The sequence below is a fragment of the Schistocerca americana genome, chromosome 4, assembly GCF_021461395.2.
Source record: "Schistocerca americana isolate TAMUIC-IGC-003095 chromosome 4, iqSchAmer2.1, whole genome shotgun sequence".
NCBI lineage: Eukaryota > Metazoa > Arthropoda > Insecta > Orthoptera > Acrididae > Schistocerca > Schistocerca americana.
The window spans coordinates 709391823-709406666 of NC_060122.1; the positions used below are offsets into that span (position 1 = coordinate 709391823).

The following is a 14844-nucleotide window of genomic DNA, read 5'->3' on the forward strand; positions in this document are numbered from 1 at the left end:
CAAAGTCTTCCCAAGATTTCTTCTTGGATGCTGCAGTTATCTGTTTGGCTTTGTTTCTTTCTTCAACATAATTTTCTCTGTCTACCTGAGTTCTAGTATGTAGCCATTTTTGATACGCCTTCTTTTTCCTTTTACAGGCTGCCTTGACTGTGTCATTCCACCAAGCTGTTTGCTTCATCCTACTTTTATACACTACTGTTCCAAGACATTATTTAGCCACTTCTAGTACTGTGTCCCTGTACCTTGTCCATTCCTTTTCCAATGACTGTAATTGACTACATTCAACTAACTGGTACCTTTCTGAGATCACTGTTATGTACTTGTGCCTGATTTCCTTATCCTGAAGTTTCTCCACTCTTATCCTCCTACTTATGGACCTGACCTCCTGCACTTTCGGCCTCACAATCCCAATTTCACTGCAGATTAAATAGTGATCAGTGTCATCAAAGAATCCCCTGAATACACGTGTGTCCCTCACAGCCTTCCTGAATTCCTGATCTGTTATTATATAGTCAATGACAGATCTGGTTCCCCTGCCTTCCCAAGTATACCGGTGAATGTTCTTATGTTTAAAAAAGGAGTTTGTGATTACTAAGCCCATACTGGCACAGAAATCCAAGAGTTGTTTCCCGTTCCTGTTGGCCTCCATATCCTCTCCAAATTTACCTATAACCTTTTCATACCCTTCTGTTTGATTTCCAATCCTGGCGTTAAAATCACCCATGAGCAGAACACCGTCCTTGTGCTTTACTCTAACAACTACATCACTGAGTGCCTCATAAAAACTATCCATCTTATCTTGATCTGTCCCTTCACAATGCGAATATACTGACACAATCCTAATTTTCTTGCTAAACACCGTCACATCTATCCACATCAGTCGTTCGTTTACATACCTTACTGCAACTACGCTGGGTTCCATTTCTTTCCTGATGTAAAGCCCTACACCCCATTGTGACTCCTGACATGTCTACAAACAAAATAAATCATATTAAACTGACTGGAACATCATGAAAATAAAATATACTGTTTAGACCCACCGTGCAAGTAGTACCAACAGGCGTCACTAGATTGCAGGACGAGCAGACTTTTGAGAATTGGACTGAATCACGACTGCGGCATGAGTGAAAGTTTGAGAATTGGACTGAATCATGATTGCAATCTTTTATTTATGTATTAGTCAATGCCATTACATATGACCTGCATCCTAGAACATCCACATCTACATAGATATTCTGCAAGCCACCATACGGTGCGTGACGGAGGGTACCCTGTACCACTACTAGCCCTTTCCTTTCCTGTTCCATTCACAATCAGAGCGAGGGATAAATGACTGTATGCCTTCATATGGGCCCTAATTTCTCGTACCTTATGTTCATGTTTATTATGTGCAATGTAATGTTGCCAGAAGCAGAATCTTTCCGCAGCTTCATCAAATGCCAGTTCTCTAAATTTTCTCAACCCTGTATTGCTTGAACCTACCGGTCACAAATCTAGCAGACTGCCTCTGAATTGCTTCAATGTCTTCCTTCAATCCAACTTGGTACGGATCCCAAACATTCTAGCAGCAATCAAGAATAGGTCGCACCAGTCTCCTACATGAAGTCACATTACAGTTGAACCACTACTTCCTGAAATTCCCACAGTAAACCGAAGTTGGCCCATCTGCCCTGCCTGACACAGTTCTCACATGCTCGTTCCATCTCATATTGCTTCGCAATGTGGCACCCAGATATTTAAATAACTTGACTGTGTCAAGCAGGACACTAGGAATACTGTATCCGAACATTATGGGTTTGATCTTCCTACTCATTCACATTAACTTACATTTTTCCACATTTGGGGCTAGCTGCCATTCATCACAACTAGAAATTTTGTCTACGTCATCTTGTATTTTCCTACAGTCACTTGAATTTGACACCTTACCATACACCACAGCATCATCAGCAAACCACCACAGATTACTGCCCACCTTGTCCATCAAATTATTTATGTATACCGAGAACAACAGTGGTCCTATCACACATCCCTAGGGCACTCCTGATGATACCCTTGTCTCTGAGGAACACTTGTTGTCAAGGACAAAATACTGGGATATATTATTTAAGATGCTCACATATCGGTGAACTTATTCTATATGCTCATACCTCCATTAACAGACTCCAATGGGGCACCGCGTCAAACGCTTTTCAGAAATCTAGAAATATGGAATCTGTCTGTTGCCCTTCATCTGCAGTATATCATGTGAGAAGAGGTTAAGCTGAGTTTCGCGTGAGTGATACTTTCTAAAATCATGCTGATTTATGGACATAATAATTTCAGTCACAAGAAAGTTTACTATATTCAAACTGAGAATGTGTTCACAGATTCTGCAGCAAACCAAACTTAGGGATATTGGTATGTAAGTTTGCGGGTCGGTTCTTTTACCCTTCTTATACGCTGGAGTCAACTGTGCTTATTTTCCAGTTGCTTGGGACTTTCTGCTGGGCGAGATATTCACGATAAATGCAAACTCGGTGAGGGACCAATGCCGTACAGTACTCTTTGTAAAATCAAACTGGGATTCCAACCGGACCTTGTGATTTGCTTTCAAATCTTTCAGTTGTTTCTCTACACCAGGGATGCTTATTACTGTGTCATTCATATGGGTGTCTATATGATGGTCAAATTATGGTATATTTGTATGATTCTCCTGCGTGAATGATTTCTTGACTGTGAAATTTATTACATTGGCTTTTGTTTTGGTATATTCAACTGCCACACCAGACTAGTCAACAAGGGACTGACTGGAAGCCTTAGACCAGCTTAGAAAAATCTCTACCAACCTTCACTTGACATCATTTGAACCAAGAATGCAACAGCCTCTGCCTCCTCAGCATCCTCTGAATGTCATAAGTAAACCATGATGGATCCTTTCCATCCTTTATCCACTTATTAGGCACATAACTCTCCAGACCACAATTTACAATCTGATTAAACTCTGCACATAATTCCTCTACATCAACTTTACTGGATCTGTCTAAGAGAGATGGTAATAACTACTTACCTGCCCTATCCAACAGAAACACTCTCCTAGTCTTCTTGACTGATTTATTAACTTTTGTAAACATAGTTGCTACAATGACATCATGATTGCTAATCCCCATTTCTATAGTGACATTGTCAATAAGGTAGGGCATATTTGTTACTACAAGGTCTAAGACATTTCCATTGTGCGTGTACTGTCAAGTTAGTTGCTTACGACAGTTTTCAGAAGGTGTGTTCAAAAGTATTTTGCATGACTGTCTGTGTGCGTCTCCCTGCAACGGACCTGTAGATGTCTCCGTCTATACTCAGTAGGTTAAAGTTGGCTCGAACTAGCATTGCATGATCTGGGTATTTGACAGAATTGAGTGGTTGGTAAAAACATCAAACAATTTACTCGGTTTGACCTGCGCCTGTTATACACAACCAGATCACTTCACTGTCACACTCAACTTTGACCTCAATAGAGAGAAATTTCTGTCAACTGCAATGAACACTCCGCATCGTGTGGCCTCTAATCTGTCTTTCTGATACACGTTCCATGACTCGCTAAATGTCTCAAGAGCTTTCCACTTCGGGTTTCAGCCAGTTCTTAGTCCCAAGAATAATTTGGGTGCGAGAACTTTCCTGGAGGGCAGTACATTCAGGAACTTTATTACAAATAGGTTGCCAGAAGAAAATCTTCTTAACACAATAATTCAGAGAAAACATACAGTCAGAAGGTAAAACTACAACACAGGCAAGGAAAAAGTACTACAATAGCTTGGGGTCCCATGCTCACCAAGCACGCACATAAGAGTTCTGAGCCCCACGCAGGGTGGGGGAAGAAGAGGCTGCCAGTTGTAGACAGCTTGAATTTGAGGTGTGTGATGAACCTTCCAAGAGAAATAGTGTCACAGGAGAAGAGCAAATCAAATGTGCCATCAATGTCTTAAGTTGCACAGCATGTGTGGCACACTTTTTTGTTTTGGTTAGGTGAAACTACCACGTGCCTATTCAAACATCTCCACTGGACAACACAATTAGTGAAACAAATCATGTAGAACATATGGATAGTGAAATGCTAAAGTGCGCGTCATATATCTTGGCGGCCGAGTTTAGGTCCGTTCTGCGCATCTGACGTCACAAAACACAGTCAGCCAATGAACAGAGAACGACGTTGCCAGATCTCGACAGCAGTGCAGAGCACAGACGAGTGTCTTCAGTTTTGGAAACGTTCAGTCATAAATAAAGTAATAGAACAAAAGCAATGTCTTGATAGCAGACTTTCTTTTACAGAAAGTTTGGAAAAAGCATTCTTTATACCAATTGCTTCATATTCTATTAATTAATTACACCAAACAAGCAATAAGACTCCTAATTCAGGCTATAGTAAGGAAAGGTGTTTGTTTCAATCTCACGAACTGCTTTTTCGCAATAAAGAACAGCGGTAATTGTTTATTTCCTATTGTACTTCGACGAAGCGTGAGTAATTCATAGTCATACCAACAGTGTTTATAAGTAGTTGCTTGAGGTGTTAGAGTGGTTATGGAGATATACTGTTTGATGAGCTGAGGTAGTGGAACGGATAAGGTGTTGGGCTGCCAAGTGAAAGGTTAGGAGTTCAAACCTTGTGTGGTGCTTAATATTTTTTTTATTTAAAAACAATATTGGAGTGCCTTACTTCACGAATTTTATTCGTTTGAATGAAATTTCTAGTGCTTTGCCTCTTCATTAACTTTTTCGCTGCTGCAGACACATGCTCCCCGCATTCCGCGCTGTGCGCGATTTTGTCATCACTGCACTTCTCGCCTGTGCAGACACATGGTGTTCCCACTGTTTTGACACACTTATCATTCGATTTCACAAAAACTATTTGGCCAAAAAATTTGATTTTTACACGTCTTCTTGCCTGATACCTTCCCCCCATAAATGACTTAATTTTGTTTTGATGTGCAGCATTAAATGTAGTAAACCATTGCACGAAATTTTGAAGAGTTTGCAGAGGTAAAAGTCCATAGCCTATACTTTCCGTATGGTCGATTTTAGTTGCCACAATGTTGAGAATGAAATGTGGACAAGATACCTAAATTTCATATAATATTTACTGTATAACAATATCTCATTTAATTTAAGTACCACATAGGTGTCGTATGTAATATTGAGAAATATTCCGTCTTTCGCGACTGTAATAAAAGTTTTATATACACACGGCGCGTTTGGCTTTATTTTAAAGCACTTCCATCGGTGAAAGGTATGGCACATACACAATGGTATTCATGTTCTATTTCTTGTTTTTTGTTCCACAGTCGCAGTTTTACCAATGGTATTGAAATATATCCCTCTTCTGCAACTGTAATAAGCGACTTATTTAGACCAGACGCGTTTCTCTCTTTTGAAGCATCATAAGAGGACTGTATTTTGTGTCCTCCATTGCCAAGTCACCTTTCGTAGTTATGTGCTGCGGTAGCACAATATTCAACGTTTGTGTTGGTTCATCAGTGTTTTAGCAAATAAATGCTGTTTGTGTGTGCCACACACAAAATTATATTTGACATAGCTCAGAGCACTTCACTGACAGACAGTATATTCAAGTCCTAATGTTTTTGTAAGTCCACAGTTTTGTTTAATGTATTTTGTCTACTTCCTTTTGATTGATTGAAGTGCTTTAAAATAAAGCCAAACGTGCCCAGTGTAAGTAAAACTTTTGTTACAGTCGCGAAAGGTGGAATATTTCTCAATATTACATACGACACTTACGTGGTACTTAAATTAAATGAAATATATAGATATCTTGTCCACATTTCATTCTCAACATTGTAGCAACTAAAATCGACCATACGGAAAGTATACTCTATGGACTTTTACCTCTGCAAACTCTTCAAAATTTCGTGCAAAGGTTTACTATATTTAATGCTGCATAATAACTGCGTTGAACATCGAAACAAAATTAAGTCATTTATGGGGGGAAGGTATCAGTCAAGAAGATAGGTAAAAATCTAATTTTTGAGCCAAATAGTTTTTGTGGAATCGAGTGATAAAGAGTGTCAAAGCAGTCGGAACACAATGTGTCTGCACAGGCAAGCAGTGCAGTGACAAAATTGCCCACAGCGCGGAATGCAGGGAGCACGTCTTTGTAGCAGCGAAAGGGTTAATGCGGCCGTGGTGGCTTTACTTCATGAACTGCGCGCTCCCCCCTACACGTAAGCTTGCGAACTAGCTATACTATGGCGCTGCTTCTATTGGCGCGTGCGTCGTGTGCAACTGGCAACGCAGCAATCTCCAGCGTCTGGGCGGGCATGCGCGAGCCGCCAAGATAAAAGAATTGAACTATAGTTTTGAATTGCCAGAGTGTTTGCAGTAAACTACAAAACATCATATACCTTCAAGACAGCATTCCCTCCCAGATATTAGGAACCAAGAAATGGTTGAAGATCAAAGTATAGATTACAGAAATTTTCAGCAAGTGGTACTTATATTGGGAAAATCATCTCCCACTCAATGGAGTGTTTATAGTGATTAGCAGAAACATTAAGTCCAGTGATGTCGAAAATATAGCCAACTGTGACCTCTTATGACAAGGATAATATGGGTCAGTGGACTTTCAATAATAATCAAATGTTTCTATAAGCCATCAGATGCACACATGACTCTTACAGTTTCACTCAAAGATAATCTAATGTGTGGAAATACTTTAAACGTATGGTAACAGTAGAGATTATTACTTTAATTTGTCCAATATTGATTGGAAAATTATGCTTCCATCAAAAGTATTAAAGGCCAAGAATACTGTAATGAAATGCTAAGCACAGTTTCAGTTAACTGCCTCTAACAACTAGTCTGACAACCCACATGTCACAGTAATATGTTTAATCTGGTTACAGACAAACCTAATCATTTTTAGAATGTCACCAAAGAGAGAGAGGGATTAATGATGACAATCCTGCTACAGGTACAATGGTCACCAAAGGCACAAAGGTAACCAAGAGAGCTGGCTGGCCACAAGAATAAAAAGGAAAAGCCAGCCACTCTGTGACACATTAAAACAGCCACCCTAAAAGCATTAGAGTGGAGAACACAAAGGGGCAACAGACATGCACTAAAACTTATATAGAATGATAAAACCCACTGTCATGTATAAAATGTAAAACTAAATTAGCCGATGAGGCATTATCAGCTAAAATTAAGGGCAAAGAGTCCGGTAACCGAAGATTCCATCGCAAGGCAGCCAAAGAAGGACAGCTCAGCAAGATATGGGCTACTGTCAGCCGGGGGCTGCACCGACACTGACGTGGGTCATCACGGCGCAGGGGGCAGCCGTGTGTCACCCAAGTGTGGCCAATGCGGAGCTGGCAGAGAACCACAGAGTCCCTTCGAGAGCCCACATGGAGGACTGCCAAACATTCATAGTCTCCTTAATGGCACGCAATTTGTTGTGCATGCTGAGGTTATGCCATTTCGTCTCCCAAAGCCACAAAACCTTGCGGAGTAGTACTGAACGCAGGTCAGTTGCAGAGAAGCCGATCTCTATAAGCTGTTTCCGCGCAGCCTGTTTGGCCAACCTGTCGGCAAGTTCGTTGCCTGGGATTCCGACTTGACCTGGGGTCCAGACAAACACCACTGAATGACTGGACCGTTTCTGAGTATAGATGGACTCCTGGATGGTTACTACCGAGGGATGACGAGGTTGACAGCTTGTAGACTGCTCAAGGAGTCAGTACACAGAAGAAACGACTCCTCAGGGCATGAATGGACGTGTTCAAGAGCACGAGATATAGCCACCAGCTAGGCAGTGAAAACACTGCAGCCATCAGGCAATGAATGATGTGAGCATCAGCCATCGAGCCGTTGATGTAAACACTTCGTGGCCTTGGTACATGTCAAGAATCGAGGGGAAATGGCAGTGGAGATCCTTTGGGTTAACTGAGTCCTTAGGGCCATGTGAAAGGCCCAGGCAAAGCCGTGGCCTAGGCATACACCATGGATCTGTACATGAATGGACCTCAAGTACAGGTGGTAAAGACAAGAACTCTAGTTCAGAAAGAAGGCATCAGACAAGAACTGCAATTGGAAGCCCTGACGTGTGCCGCTTATGCAGGAGATGAACTGCTGTAGGTGAGAAAAGTAGACAGTGATTCCGATGCGCAGGAGAACTACAAACATGTGCAATGTCATCGATATGTCTCCACTACAGTGAGTGGATCATTATTAAGGTAAAGTTCTGGTTCTGGATGAACAGTATGACACCGACAGAAGTGCATAACACACAACTTTGCGGCCGAAAACTGGAAACCGTAGGCTAGAGCCCATGACTGTGCCTTGTGGATGGCTCCCTGCAGGGGCCGCTCAGCAACACCAGTACTGGTGGAGCAGTATGAAATGCAGAAGTCGTCTGCATACAGAGAAGGTGAGACCAATGCTGCTAGACATTAATGGCCACTAAAAATAGAGTTTCACTCGATACAGAGCCCTGCGGCAGGACCCCATTCTCCTGGATATGGGGGAACTATGGGAGGCACCAACTTGGACACGGAAAATACGAGGCGACTGGAAATTTTGGATAAAAACAGGGAGCGAGCCTCGGAGACCCAACTCGTATAATGTGGCAAGCACATGATGTCGCCAGGTGGTGCCATACGCTTTTCATAAATCAAAAACAACGGCAACCAGGTTTCGGTGTCTGGAAAAGGATGTTCGGATGGCAGACTCGAGGGACACAAGATTATCAGTGGTAGAGCTACCCTGGCGCAAGCCGCCCTGACATGGAGCCAGTAGGCCACGTGACTCTAGGACCCAATCCAACCGCCAAAACACCATACATTCCAGCAGAATGTTGGTGAGGTTGATGGGCTGATAGCTATCCACATCAAGCAGGTTTTTACCGTATTCGAGCATCGGGAATGATGGTGCTCTCCCGCCACTGTGATGGAAAGACACCATCGCACCAGATCCGGTTGAAGATGACGAGGAGATGTCACTTGTAGTCAGTTGAGAGATGTTTAATCATGTGACTGTGGATCTGATCTAGCACAGGAGCTGTGTCAGGGCAATGTGCAAGGGCACTGAGGAGCTCCCATTCTGTAAATGGGGCATTATAGGATTCACTGTGGCATGTAGTGAATGAGAGGACTTTCCCCTCCAGCCGCCGTTTGAAAGTGCGAAAGGCTGGGGGGTAATTCTCCAATGTAGAGGCTCGAGCAAAGTGCTCAGCAATCGCGTTGATATCAGTAGATAACACGCCATTTATGTTAACACCGGGAACACCTACCGGTGTCTGGTATCCGAAAACACATTTGATCTTTGCCCAGACTTGGGAAGGTGACGTATGGCACCCAATGGTCAAACATATCTCCCAACACTCCTGCTTCCGTTGTTTGATAAGTTGGTGAACATGGGAACATGGGCACGGAAACATTTCAAGGCTATGAGGTGCTCAAGGGAAGGTTGCTGCTTATGCCACTGTAGAGCTCGCCGTCGCTCCTTAATTGCTTCACTGACTTTCAGTGACCACCGAGGTACTGCCTTTCGCCGGGGGGCAGCCTAAAGCGCGAGGGATCGTGTTTTCTGCCACAGAAACTATTGTTGTAGTCACCTCCTCAACCATCACATCAATGTTACTGTGTGGGGGAGATTCAGCAGTGACAGCACAGAGGTGAAAGTTTCCCAGTCCACCTTGTTTAAAGCCCATCTGGGCAGGTGTCCGTGGGCTTGATGCTGGGGCAGTGACAGGAAGATGGAGAAGTGGTCACAACCACTCAGGTTATCATGTGCTCTCCAGTGGATGGATGGGAGAAGTCCTGGGCTGAAAATTGATAAATCAATGGCCGAGTAACTATCATGAGCCACACTGAAATGTGTGGGGGCCTCAGTGTTTAAGACTCAGAGGCCGAACTGAGACAGTAAAGTTTCAACATCTCTTCCTAAGCACGGTACCACCCCACTAGGGGTTATGGTCATTAAAATCTCCCAACAGAAGGAAAGGTTTAGAGAGTTGATCAATTAGTACAGTTAATACATTCAGGGACACTGCACCATCTGGAGGAAGATATACATTGCAGACAGTTATTTCCTGTGTCGTCCTTATTCTGGCAGCCACAGCGTCAAGAGGAGTTTGAAGGGGCACAGTTTCACTACAGACTGAGTTTAGGACATAAGCGCAAACTCCACCTGACACTCGATTATAGTCGCTACGGTTCCTGTAGTATCCCTTGTAGCCGTGGAGGGCAGGGGTCTGCATTGCCGCGAACCAGGTTTCCTGGAGGACAATGCAGAAAGCAGGTGTAAAGCTTAACGGTTGCCATAGCTCAGCCAGGCTTTGGAAAAAACCGTCACAGTTCCACTGGAGGATGACGTCATTGTGACTGGGAAGGCATGGAACATTCAATAAGGTAGTTTACATCTCAGGGTCACCTGCTGCCACTGACTTTTTTCCTGAGCAGTCTATATCCATTGTGTCTGAGAGTCCGGAGAGATCTAGGTCCTCAGTGGACACCAGAATCTCCACCACATCCGCAGTCGCAGAGCTTGTAGGTAGCGGTGGTGTGGGTGGCACTGCAATTCCCTTGGTCTTGGAGAACTTCTTTTTGGATTTCTCTCACTGCTCCTTGGGTTGCCCTGGCTGGGAGGACTTCACTGATTCAGTATGAGCACGAAGCTCTATGACCAGCTTCTTTTGGGCTCTTCAGTCACTGGTGGGTGTCATCTTTCCCACAAGCAGAAACCTGGGAATGGAGTGACCCAAGGGACCCCTTCCTAGCGAGAGAAGCAGAAGAAGACTTACACTTCTCCGGCTCAGAAGTGGGGACTGATATCCCTGATGGTTGGGGGGGGGGGGGGGGGGTATTGCTCCAGATGTAGGTGGTGCAGAAGCAACAGGGAGGGAAGTGCCCCCCACCATCAAGAGGGCAGGTATAGACCTCTGGTTCTGAGAGGCAACAGAAATGCAAGGAATTGATGGGGTGACAATTGTTCTCATAGCAGCGGCATAAGAAGAGGTCATAGCCACAGGATGTAGGTGCTCAAATTTCCTCTTAGACTCAGTGTAGGTCAGTTAGTCCAGGGTCTTAGATTCAATGATTTTCCTCTCTTTCTGTCAAATGCTGCAGTATGGCAAATAAGGTGAATGATGCTCTCCACAGTTGACACAGATGGGAGGCAGGGAACATGGAGTACTGGGATGTGATGGACATCCACAATCTCAATATGTGACGCTAGAAGTACAGCAGGAAGACATATGGCTGAACTTCCAGCACTTAAAGCACCACATTGGGGGAGGGATATATGGCTTGACGTCACAGTGTTAGACAATCACTTCGACCTTCTCGGGCAATGTGTCGCCCATGAAGGCCAAGATGAAGGCACCGGTGGCAACCTGATTATCCCTTGGACCCTGAAGGACTCACTGGACGAAATGAACACTTCGCTGCTCTAAACTGGCATGCAGCTTATCGTCAGACTGCAAAAGAAGGTCCCTGTGGAATATAATACTCTGGACCGTATTTAAGCTCTTATGAGGCACGATGGTAACAGAAACATCCCCCTACTTGTCACAAGCGAGTAATGCCTGTGACTGGGCAGAGGATGCTGTTTTTATCAAGACCGACCCAGAGTGCATTTTGGACAAGCCCTCCACCTCCCCAAACTTGTCCTCCAAATGCTCCACAAAAAACTGAGGCTTCATGGACATGAAAGATTCCATCAATTCTTGTACATATGAGGTACCGGGACAAGTAAGCTTAACTGCCATCCACAGCCCGGTGTTCCTCCCATTGTGTGGCCAGCGAGGGGAATGATTTGGGGTCATATTTCTTAGCATTGAAGTTAGACTTTGCCTGCTTAGAGACTGCTGGCGGCAGACCACCAGCAAGAGATGACGTACTACGCTTCACGGCATGTCATCTGCCCTGATGCCACCCACTCCGACCAGGGGCCCTACCCCACAGGCACCACCCAGCCTCAGCAACGGCCACCTGGCAGGATGGCCATTACCGGGAGTCCCGACGCCCCAGGGAGATGGGCATCTACTCCATGGTATATGTGGGGAGTTAACAGTGCAGGCATCAGCACAGCGATCCCTGTGTTGTCAGGGGGCTACAACCGACAGGGTACATGGTGGCCCCACCACAATGGACCAGCTACCACGCTGGATATGTGGTGCTAAGAATTCCATGGTCATTGTCGGCGCAGAAAGCCAACACTGCATAGTGCATGGTGGAAAATGCACCCAGGAAGGCGTCCTCGCCCAAGAGATGGAGAATGAGCGGGACTGCAATGTGACAATGAGAAAGTGGGCTAAAGATCTCAGTGCACGACTGACACAACACACCATGTATTGCACCCTTCCCCAACCGGCTTGCTCTTCGGGAAAATTTAGAAAGATGGAGGTCAAACCTGACAGGGGACCATCACATAAAGGCTGAAATGTGTGAGCCTCCTTTTAGTCGCCTCTTACGACAGACAGGAATACCTCAGGTCTGTTCTAACCCCGGGACCCTCAGGGGAAGCTAATATGTGATGTAAAGTTTGTTCCAGTTACATATGTCTTACACACTGCTCTTCTTCTAGATGCTAGTTTTGGAAGTACAGCAATCCCAGTTAAGTTTAGAACATGACTTACAAAAGTGGCTATGTTTGGGGGCAAAAGTACTTTTTAACTGTTTCAGCATGAAAGTTGGAAAGCACTTATGTGCTCACTTGAAAACCTACACTTGAAATACAATCTCTAGACAAATGAAATACCTGTGCAGTTTTACAGTTCAGGAGGAATAAGTTAAGTACAATACTGACTGTAGTTTGTAATTACTGAATTCTACCTTAAGCACACAGGCAGAAACACATGCACATACATACATATACCATATTAGTAATTTTTATAACAAAAAAGAAACTTACACGAAGTAGTAGTGTCTTCCACGTAAGGTATTGGGAAGGCTTCATATTCAATGATGTACACAGCTAAAACATATAAAAAACACAACTCTTATTTTTCATAGAATCAAACAAAGTGACTAATCAGACAATAAGTAAAATAGTTTTAATGTTAATATGTAACTGCAAGTCTTGCAGCTGATTTCTGCCTACAATTAAAATACAAAGCACTTAAGGCACAATAAAACACATAAATCTTTAATTTATATTGGGTTTCACTTACAAGACTAAAGGAATAGAAGTGTGTGATTTATGGTCATGGAAGAGGGAACAACTACACCAAAACTGAAAGAATACCAAACAGCAAAATATGACAACATTTAGACCTTGAGGCTTTTGCTCACATTGTACATTTACAGATAATCAAGTTTAAGTCTTAAAGCTCCCATCAACTCAGGATCCAAACACATGGAATAGATCAAACAAGGGCTGAAGACAGATGCTGACATTTGATCTTCAGCTAGTCATGCAAACTCACAAATAAAGTACTGTAGGCAGCTGAGAAGAAGACCTGCAAGGAGTGAGGCAGGAAGTGTTTCCCCTTGCTCCTTTCCCTGCCATCTTTAGCCTCATTGTCTTTCACTGTTAGCCATGTATGTTCTCCCAGTTTCCTTTATTTTTTTATGTACAGCACTAGTGAGAAAGAGGAAATTTCTAGTGAAAAGTTTATGCAGACATCACATCCACATTATAAGCAAGAAAATGGATGAGAAAACCTTGGCATTAACAATGTTTTAACTGAATAAACTGAAATGTGTATCCAAAGAAACATATTTAAGTTACTGCATATACAACACGAGTATTAATAAATTATTGATAAGGCAATTACTGACACCATGTACACAGGAACTGAAAAGGTGACATGCTTTTTTGTGTTTGCATCACAGAAACCTCTTCAAGTTACTCACATTTATAGTGCTGATATAATTGGATTCATTGCAAATGTTTTTAGAACAGATCATACTATCCAGTCTAGAGCATGTCATGATGCGCTCCTGACTCACAGCCGCATTCCTCCAGTGTGTATTCTTCTCAGCCACAGACAGTATATGTACAGTACACTTGAATAAGAATCTTGGTACTACACACCTGTATATTCCCACATTGCTCCTATATCAATATAATATACCTAAGAAACATATAACAAGAATAACTTTAAACACTTAGTGATATTTTGTTTGGCCTTAGTCACAAATAATGAAAAAATACATTATGAAATCTCCTATGATCTACTGATCAGCATAAGAGATGGCAGATTTACCAGCAGAACCTCAAACAGTAAGACACAACAAATCACAACTGCTTTCTGGATGTGTTCAATCAGGTAAAGTACTTATATCAGCATGTATACGCGGACAAGGAAAAAAAATTCTCGGATTTTTCTCAGATTTCCCGGTTAAAAATACACTTTCTCCTGGGTGAGTTAAGTGACATTATACTTTCCCTCGGAACTGCGAAACTTATCAATCCTTTGAATGGTTATAGTTTTATACGCCAGCATAGAATTTCCCGGCACTTTAAAAAACGAAACTCAGGAGAAAAAACATGTTTTGGAAAGATCTTTGATGTGCAGCAACATGTGCACTACATATTTTCGTATTGCGAAAGTATAAATTCAAATTACACCGGGCACCGAATGTTACTTTCCGCAGCATTGAAATCAAGATTGCAATGCATTTTGTAAGCCAATTTTAGTTCATGTCACATGATCTCACCAGCTGATGACAGCAGATATTCAGAGCATAGGACACGTGATGTAGTCAACCAATGTTTCTTCTCCATTCTCGTCCTAACAAACAATCTTGTCATCACTAATTCTGTAACTATTCCTGCCATTGTCAAAACTTATTTTCCAGTTGACTTCAATAACCCTGCCAGAATCACCGGTATAGTTCTCCCACAATTATTCTCCGG

General features: G+C 43.0%; 1 protein-coding gene across 3 annotated transcripts in view; it reads right to left on the minus strand.

Moving 5' to 3' along the window:
* Window positions 1–14844, minus strand: part of LOC124613161 (transcriptional adapter 2B-like) — a 91492-nt gene that overhangs the window by 9941 nt on the left and 66707 nt on the right. For all 3 annotated transcript variants that reach the window (XM_047141787.1, XR_006979613.1, XR_006979614.1), the window contains exon 11: window positions 12895–12957. In XM_047141787.1, coding sequence (XP_046997743.1) covers window positions 12895–12957 — 63 coding nt within the window. Of the gene's footprint in view, window positions 1–12894; window positions 12958–14844 lie in introns of those variants that run through there.